This window comes from Helianthus annuus, chromosome 17, assembly GCF_002127325.2.
Source record: "Helianthus annuus cultivar XRQ/B chromosome 17, HanXRQr2.0-SUNRISE, whole genome shotgun sequence".
In the NCBI taxonomy this organism is placed as follows: domain Eukaryota; kingdom Viridiplantae; phylum Streptophyta; class Magnoliopsida; order Asterales; family Asteraceae; genus Helianthus; species Helianthus annuus.
In genome coordinates, this window is record NC_035449.2 from 30,723,150 (window position 1) to 30,732,806 (window position 9,657).

The 9,657-nt window shown below is 42.5% G+C and overlaps 1 protein-coding gene across 2 annotated transcripts; it reads left to right on the forward strand.

Annotated features, from left to right (window-relative positions):
- The first annotated feature begins 6,616 nt into the window (after positions 1 to 6,616).
- LOC110912480 (carbonic anhydrase 2) lies at positions 6,617 to 9,408 on the forward strand. Of its 2 annotated transcripts, XM_022157214.2 has the most exons (9): positions 6,617 to 6,705; positions 6,916 to 6,999; positions 7,501 to 7,626; positions 8,154 to 8,202; positions 8,278 to 8,394; positions 8,475 to 8,528; positions 8,644 to 8,729; positions 8,861 to 8,966; positions 9,105 to 9,408. In XM_022157214.2, exons 2-9 carry the CDS (start codon positions 6,947 to 6,949, stop codon positions 9,267 to 9,269), a joined length of 756 nt encoding a protein of 251 aa, XP_022012906.1. In that variant the 5' UTR covers positions 6,617 to 6,705; positions 6,916 to 6,946; the 3' UTR covers positions 9,270 to 9,408. The 2 variants fall into 2 exon arrangements, with proteins under 2 accessions (XP_022012906.1, XP_022012905.1); XM_022157213.2 differs by lacking the exon at positions 6,617 to 6,705 and having other exon boundaries at positions 6,728 to 6,999.
- The last annotated feature ends 249 nt before the right edge of the window (positions 9,409 to 9,657 follow it).

Genomic DNA, 9,657 nt, shown 5'->3' on the forward strand with positions numbered 1-9,657 from the left:
ACCCAAATACTTTCTAAATAGTAAATAAATACCTACGAGAGTTGAATTTTGAGTTACATGTAATTATAGTAAGGTTTTTTTTTTTTTTTTTTTCGAACTCTACGTAGATGCCATATCACTCTCCATTCCATCTTAGGGTGCACGGGGTGCCTTCGGCAACCCCATGCGGTGACCAGAAATCCCGATTAGGGGGGGGGGGCTGCCATCGGTGCGGTGAACTAGAGAGAGGGAGAAAAGCGGTGGGCTGTCACCGATGGAGAGAGAGAGGAAAGATGGTGGGCCAGCCCACTTTCAACCAATCAAACCTTTTTTTTTTTTTTTTTTGAATAAAAAAAATAAGGGGAGTTAAGAGGGGAGTGCCGCCATCAATTTAGGGTGTTAGGGGAGTTGACGTGACACACGAGGATTGGTTTGGCGTAAAAGAGGGGACTCACCTATTAGGTGAGCACCCTTTACACCCTTATCATTACATTAATTTTACACACACCAATTTATAATATTCCATTCCAAACATCAGGGCAAATTACATAAGGATAGCAGGTAGACAAGCAACAAACTGCGCCGCCATCCCTTTCTGAATAGAAAAACCCAATCTACTAAAAACAAAGCCCCGCCCCTGAGGGGTCGAAAAGTTGCTATGGACCACACGTTGCACTCTAGACAAGAACCGAACTGCCTCCGGCGCCAAGGAGCCGAACGTGTCAAACGCCAGGGGGACAAAGGCATGCTGATTATCCTCACAAGCTTTCGCGTGCTTTTCCACCTTCTTTGACTCTGCTTTCAGTACCGCTTGCCCCGCCACAAACCCATTTTCCCGGAACCCGGCTAGTGGGGATACACCTGTGAGATCGACACAAGCATGTTTCCCGCCCTCCCAACCAAAAACTAGCACGTCAGCTGGGCGTAGGGTGGATCTCCCCTCCGACGGGTCTGTAAGAAAATTAACCGGTGCCTCTTTCTTCGCCGAGATCCCTGCTCGTCTGAGAATATCCATTAACGCGTCTCGCACAAAGTCATGGCGATACTTAAACCCCGGCAACTCTCTACAGTGTAACGCATGCTCCCCGTATTTATCCAGGCATGCTTTACGGCAGACTGGGCAAGTTTCATCATTCGGGAACATGGGGATCATCAAACGGTACTTAAGGATTGATCGGTACTCCACCGCTGACATACGTTGACCCAAACCTTCAATGGGAATAACAGTTAAGAAATCCTGAGCGTGAGGCCTCTGTAGGCATTCAATGATGGCTTTCTGGCGGGGTGACAAATGGAAATCTTCTCCCAATCTTTGTGCGATTCGACAACAAAGGGCATTCGCCAAAGTTTTCTGTGGCTTTTTGGGGGCGGTGTCCTTGTTAGAGAAACCGCCGAGATCAAAGTCAGGTAGAGATTCATGCAAGCGTTCCAAGGCGCTAGCATAATCCGGATCAGTGTTAGCAACCCCACTGTTACGTAAGATGTGGTCCTGCAACTCCCAAGATTGAGACCTGGAAGCCACAAAGGCATAGGCAGCCACATCCCGAGCCGAGAGAAGGCCCAACCCACCAAGCCTCATTGGCAAGGTCACGATTCGCCACTGTAGATCACCAAAAAAAGGCCCCCCACATACGACAATGTCTTCTATTGCCTCCCGAAGACCTTTATCAAAACATGAAACAGCATCATCCACAAAGGGGGGCTGGCAAGTTCGCAAACCAAATAGCAACGTTGCAACCCCCATACAAGATCTAAGCAAGAGGAGTTCGCTTTGAGGATCCCGCAACAAGGGAAGGTGTCCCATAATGTCAACAGCACGCGTTGCCCTCTTAGCCGCTAGACCACTAATAAAAATGCATCACGGCTGACTGCCCCTCCTAGCAGTTTGACACCTTTCTCCGGCCTCCCAATCTCACTGGGGAAAAGCCCTGGCCGGACCTTCACCCCGTTGCATGTCGGCCAAAATACTTCAGTTTTTCTAATATTAAGCCGTAGCCCCAAGGCTGGACCTTCCGAACCAATGATGTCGAGAGCTTTAGCAACCTGAACAGCGTCCCCGATAATTGTCCCGTCATCCAAGTACCAAGCATGGAAGGGGAGTTTACAGTTTTCCTGCACCTGAAGCACTAAAGGGTGTAAGGCTAGGGCAAAAAGCAAAGGTCCCAAGGGATCCCCTTGCTGCACCCCCGTGAATGCCCCGATGCGGTCATTCCCCACGTATAGCCTAGCAGGCTGAGCATACAGAAATTGAACCCATGGGAATATGGAAGGGCAATGGTGATGGACCTCGCGAAGCAAAACTGAACGGTCAACTAAGTTGAAAGCGTTGGAAAAATCAACCGTAAGCATGGCCAGCGAACCATCTGAATGAAAAGAATTAAGAAACCTGTTAGCGTTGTGCAGCACCGCCTCCGCCCCATTGGGGACCCCCACCCCAAATTGATAGTCCCCCAAGTACTTAACAGCTTCTTTCCCAACTTTCTTCATGGCTACTTTGGAGACTAATCTTCTCCAAATTGCCCCCACAGCAATGGGGCGAATCCCATTATCAGGCTTCAACAAAGGGGTTAAGGGCGCCGAAGCAACAAAATCCGCGAGCAACTTAGGACATAACCCCCCTAGCCAAAGGTTTACCACTTCAGTGATGGCAGTAAGCAGTCCCGAGGCAGTCGCCGACCCCTCGCCGCTAAGAGCGTCCAACAGGTGTTGGGCCCGCAGGCCATCTCGCCCACAAGATGTCCCTTTCGGGAAAGATTTCACACACCTGTGGACGCAGTCTTCATCCACGGATAACGCAGGTTGTGAAAGAGGAGTTGAAGGGAGGTTCGGGGGCGGTGCGTAAGGATGTTTGTCGATAAGGGCTTGCATGGTAGATTCCCCCCGGGGGGCAACCCCACTGGAACACAACACCTTAACTGCAGCAGTGAAGTGACCATCACTCACTTTCCTGAGACATTGCTTGATGTTGGGGCTAACCTCCTCAGCTATCTCCCGTTGTTCTTCCCCCCCCCCCCCACGCACGACCCCTTCTCCAGTATCGGCAAGGAGGGAATTGACCAAAACCTCAAAACCAGAGCCCTCCTTCCACATAGCTAAGGCCCGCAAAATACTATCACATTGCAAGGATTTTCGATTACCCGACCTTCGCTCTTGCCTGGAAGACGGCTTAACCACCTTAAGGGTACAACGGGGTAAGAGCAAGAGTTTGACCCAACTTTCGACACTCCCAGGGGAAGCTACTACTTTATGGATGGCACCTGTCAAAGCTTGTGCAAATGCCGAACGACAGCTTGGGGGGATGCTCTTAACGGTTCGAACCGGAAGGGAGAAAACACGTTCAAGGAGATCGACATCTCCCATCACTCCCTGCGGGGTCCTAAGCTCAACAACCATCACAGGATCTTGGGGCCTTGGGATCCCCACGACAAAATCCTCATCAGACCCGGATTTTCTAGAGAACGTGAAAACACCTTCAGGATGATGACACCCCCTACTAAGTGCGTGTGTCTTCATGCACCTCCCACACAACCAATATCCCAAAACTCGCAGGGTTTCCCCAACATTTGAAAACAATTCTAAATCCTTAGAAAGCGCACCTTGAAGGGATTCTTTACGATCATCTTTAAAATGGAATTGCTGAAAATGCGCGATCAATCTGTTATACCCAGAAGACCCAGGCTTGCCGTCTTTACATTAATTAAAAATAAATTACACTGTCTAGAAAGGAAAGACATAATTTTAATAAACATAACTTAAAAATAAAAAAAAAACTAAAGCCCACTTTCATTTCCTCATAGCCATTTTTTCGCGATCTTGTACTTCATTCTTGAGAGCACCTCACGGTCTCTTTTGGGTACACTTTCGATGTCAGTTTGAGTCGATGGTTTGAATGGTGGCATTTGTATTCCTTGTGATTGCATTTACATAGCATGTTGGTTTTGTTGGTATTGCATTTGCCAAACGTTTTGAGCTTGACTAAAACCACCAAACGAATACGGATCCATCGGTGTCGTGGGGTATACGAGTGGGGGTTGGTTCGAGGGAGTAGCGGGTGTGTTGGGAAATACTGGAGGAGGGTCCGGTCGACTCGGATCCATGAGTTTTTTTTATATAAGATGAAGGTTGGTAAAGATATTAAAAATGGATTAGAGATTGTGATTTTTAAAATTGAAAATGAAGCTTAAATAGGATTTTAAAATTAATTTAAGTTTTTTTTTCTTTCGACCGTTGCCAACGGCAACATTTCAAACATTCGAACTTTTGGAGCTTCGTGGTGGACGGGGTTGAATCGCCGATGTCACCGACGGATGGACCGGGGGGGGGGGAGTCCCCAACGGGGAAACCCTCCACGCCGGCTCCCGATACCACCCCGAGACCATATCCCATAGTCTAATCCAACCAAATTTTAAATTTATACTATTTTCGTCCCTCACATACTTAAAACGTGTTACTTCAGTCCAAAAAGTTAATGTCCATTAATCTTGTATGTTTAATTAGGGGTAAAAAAAGTCACTGTAAATTTTTATTTGAGTTAATTACCATTTTATCCATGTAGTTTGTCCAATTATGCTAGTCCAAACCAAAATTTAAATGTGTACCATGTTTGACCCCAATTGACTTTTTTTTTTGAACGGCTAACTGCTTTCCACGTGTAAACCCACCCTTTCGGAGCTATGTCCAAAGGCCGGCTACTCGACCACCGCTAGAAAGCATAGCACACCCCAGATGCGCGAAAACCCCGTGGAATAGGTAAACCCCCCTCCCCCCCGGACTCGAACCCGGGTAAAACCCCGGGTCAAGCCCTCAACGAGATGTCCAATACCCAGCACTAGTCGGGGATCGAACCGACACCTCCAGTGGAGACAACCGGCCAACCAACCGACTAAGCTGGGGTAATGGACTCCCTAATTTACTTAACCCTACCATCATCAACCATCGGCCACCATCAAAGACACCAAACACCATCATCCCACCCGACCATCTACAATCCACCCCCACCACTGCCATCCATCCCCACCCGACCACCAAACGCCATTACCCTTCCCAAACCTCCATTCAGATTTCAGGTCACATATACAGGGTTCAGCTTTCCTGTTACCCATGTGCATTTGAAAACACAGTCACCATACTCACACAAATCTAGGGTTTCAGCGGTTGAAGACGGTGGTTGGTAGTGAACGGAGAAGGTGGTCGATGGTTGAATGTGTAGCAGGGTGGAGAATGGTGGTGCAGGGTTTGCGGCAGAGATGGCGGTGGTTAAAGGGGTATAGGTTGCAGGTGGTAACAAAGGTAGTGGTGGTCGCCGGTAGGAGGTGGATGGTGGCAAAAGGCGGTGGTCTAGTGGTGGGTGGGTAATTGTGGTGGAGGTGGGGACGATTGATGGTATTTAGTGGTCAGGTGGGGATGAAAGGCAGTGGTGGAGGTGGATTGCAGGGATAAAAATGGTTGTCGGTGGTTGTTGATGGTGGATAAAGGTGGTGTTAATTAAATCAGACGAAAATGATACAAATTTTAATTTGGTATGGACTAGCATAATTGGACAAACCACCAGGTTGAAAAATATTGTTAAATAAAAATGTACAATGACCTTTTTACCCCTTATTAAACAGACAAAGTTAACGCGCGTTAACCTTTTGAAGTGAAGTAGCACGTTTCAAGAAAATTGAAATGTATCCAAACCTCATTTCAATTCTCTATTTGATTTAACCTAATTTAGAAAATTGATTTCAATAGCTCGGTAGATCTTGTTTAGTTGATGAACTTTTGTTCTTTATACCACACAACATGTTATGCTTTATGATTCTGATTTTCGATCTTGGCTATGCATCATCATAAGCGATATGCATTGGCATGATATAATTGCCTCATGTTCTTTGTATCACACAATCTAGTTCATGATCTCATATCCTATGAAAGAACTAAAGGTGTCTCTGATCGAACATAAGCTAATCGAGACTGCGATGAAATACCATGATTCGAAGCTATTGATTGTTATCTTTATGTTGCAACAGGTTTAAAAAACAAGAACCGGGCTTGATAACGTGTGGCAGTAACAGAGATTTGATCTCTGCCACCTAGATTTTCAAAATCTAGGGCTCGTGTGGATAAGAAGATGACCGGTTATATAGGGTTAAAATGATTTAAAGCCATAATAAAACAAAAAGAGCTCTTAAAATGATTTAAAGAAGATGATAGTGTACTCATCATTCTATGATCGAATAACTTACATAGTGTAATTTGTGTTTTAGAGGGTAAACTATCACACCTTTCACTACTTTCTCTAGTTTGGATTTAATCGATAATCACCTAGATGAGATTCATTAGATGTATAACTAAACCTTAAAATAATATATTAACTTTAATATTATGTATAACTAAACCTTAAAATAATATATGGTCGTTATTCGGTAACATATACATCAGTTACTTAAAATAGTTAGAATTTATCCAACCCATAGAAACAAATCCAGATCACTCTCTCATACATCTTAACTATAATTTTTTCAAAACTCCACAAAAAAGAAATATAATAGAATAAAAAGCATGAAGAAAAAATACAGACCACTGAGATATATTTGTAGCTATAAATACGGTGGTTAAAGTAACATAAACGTGTATGGTCTGGCCTCTTCTTCACCTCCCCCTCTTCATCAATCATCAATCATCATCAGTAGATCCATCTGAATTTCATGCACTCTCACTACTTTAATTAATTACAAATACAAGGTTTTTGATTCAACTCCACGTATAGTTTCATTGTTTTATTTCTAGTAGATCATCACCTGATTTACGTCGCTTTTTTCATCATTTTGTTATCTTTCGATCATTCATCGATATTGTTCTGTGAATATGATCTGAAATATATTTACACATACATGTTTAGGGACACTATATAATATACTTATCCTGATTTAGTTTGTTTTCTCTTCACACTAGCATTGTTATTGTCTTTTCGTTGGTAGAAGACATGGCGGAAGATTTATGCAGCAACGCGATTGAAGGACTGAAAATGCTTCTCAGGTAGGACATGAATTGATAAACATAGCCATAAGGGGAGGGGGGTGGTCACTAGTGATAGAATTCTATCACTCACAAGCACCAATCAAGTTCCGCCATGTCATCAACCATTTTTTCATCACTCACAACCTTTTTTAGTGGGGGTGGTCATCACTCACCACCACACCCAACAATTTCCCCCCAACCAACAATTACACTCACAAAACAATTTCCATCACGCGTGAAGAAAATAACGAAAATCGATTTAGTTGAAAATATAACGCGTGGACGTTTGGAGGCGGGGTAGAATATAACGCGTGGACGTTTGGAGGCGGGGTGGAATATAACGCGTGGATGTTGATGGCCGTGATACTTTAACGCACCGCCCCGGGTGCTCTAACAACTAAATTATGGTTGTATACATGCATGATTAAAAGTTTTTTATGGTTTTTGTCCACAAGCAACTATATTTGAGTTCTTTTTTTTTAATTGGTATTTAATTCGTACTGTCGTGCCGTTTTGCAGTGAGAGACATGATCTTGCAGCTGTCGCGGCTGTGAAGGTCAAGCAACTCACGGCGGATTTGGAGGCGACCACTTCTGTCGAGAAGATCAAGACCGGATTTGCTCATTTCAAAACAGAGAAATATGAGTGAGTTTCTTAACCCATATCTTCATTTTTATTTTCTAGTTTTATTTTTAATTTAAATATCTAACTTTTTCACAAAAAAACGTTAAACTATTTTAAGAAAAAACTAATGGATTCGTGAATTCGCAGTTACAAATCGTGATTATAAACTAAAACACTTTATTTAGTTTTTGATGCACTTATGACTACAAAAGTTATTAAAAAATTAAGATATACATTACATTTAATGAAAATTCCTTGTTTTATCGTACAAATAACTGTTTTCAGGACCAGACCGGACGAGCTAGTCACACATAACTAGCTTCATCTGCTTTTTTTTCTTAAAAACGGTTCAATGACTTGTTAAAAAAACTATAACCTTTTGACCTATCGGTGAAAAACTATACTACAACTTTAGATTCACATTTTGTTACCATGCTCATTAATGAATCATCGTGTCCTTTTTTCTTTTTCCTTATTTGTCAATTTGAACAAGGTTCATGATTCATGAATAATAAAATCTGGTTGTTGTTACTCCCCATCTGCTACAGAAAGAACCCGAGTTTGTATGAAGAGCTGGTGCAAGGACAAACGCCCAAGGTTACCTATCACCTATCCTTCTCGATCAATTTCTAGCACGCTCTCTTCAAATCTCAACTTAAATTTTAAATGCAGTTTATGGTATTTGCCTGCTCGGATTCTCGGGTTTGTCCATCCCACATACTAGATTTTCAGCCGGGTGAAGCCTTTATGGTCCGTAACATCGCAAACATGGTCCCACCATATGACAAGGTTCTTTTAATATATAAATCGAAGATATATGATTTTATTAAGTTAAAATGTTTGGATGAATAACTGTTCCTTGTGCACAGACAAGGTATTCCTGTGTAGGGGCAGCTATTGAATATGCAGTAGAGCATCTGAAGGTGATATTAGAATTTACGATTGGTCAAACACCCCCCCCCCCCCCGATGTAATGTCTTATACACAAAGATGATACATTGAATGTTTTATTTATTTATTTTTTTTTTGCATAATCAGGTAGAGACTATATTAGTCATTGGACACAGCCGATGTGGTGGGATTAAAGGCCTCATGTCTATCCCAGATGACGGGACCACTTCTTCGTAAGTGTTACTCCTGACCGATTTTTACCTTGCAACTTTGTGTCCCTAAAAAATCTGGTTGAGTTAAAGACTTAAAGTAAAAATATGTATTATGACAAATTTTTAACTGGTTGAATGGTATATATGGGCAGTGACTTCATAGAGGATTGGGTTAAAATATGTTCAACTGCTAGAAGCAAGGTGAAAGAAGAACACAAAGGGTTGGATATTACAGAACAATGCAGCAAGTGTGAGGTGGTAAGTTGGCATCAAGTTACAATCTTTATACCTCTAATTTAGAGTCAAACTTTTTGTTTTTTAATTATAAAAGTCAAACTATGCGTAAATACGAATGGATTGATAGTTTTTTTTTTTTTTTTTTTTTTGACAATGCAGGAAGCTGTGAATGTGTCACTTGGGAATCTGTTGAGTTACCCTTTTGTTAAATCAGGAGTGTTGAATAGAACACTTAACTTAAAGGGAGGATACTACAACTTTGTCAATGCTACTTTTGACATTTGGTGTCTTGATCATGGTGTTTCGCCCCCTCTTACCGTTTGAGTTCTTTTTTTTATGATCAAATAATATGTGTTACATGTTGGACATTTAAGGAGTAGACTAGAAACCATTTAAATTACTTGTTTGAATAAACTGTACTAGGAGAAAGATAATGTCTTTCTATGCCTTGTATTAATCTGTACATTTTTGTTTCTCAATCTTTTTTTAAAAATATGCCCTTTCATAAACAGGATCTATAACAACCTTTCAATCTGGAACCAGTAGAGAACACAACAGACCTGAACCAGTGACACTGCACCGGTTAGGACTTAGGACCACCACGTTGTTACCTTCCTTCACCACCTTCACCGCTTTCTCCCCTTGCCATCCACAAATTAATTATGTTTTGTAGTTTCGATGATTTTCAAAAAGGTTCAAGAACGAGTGTGTG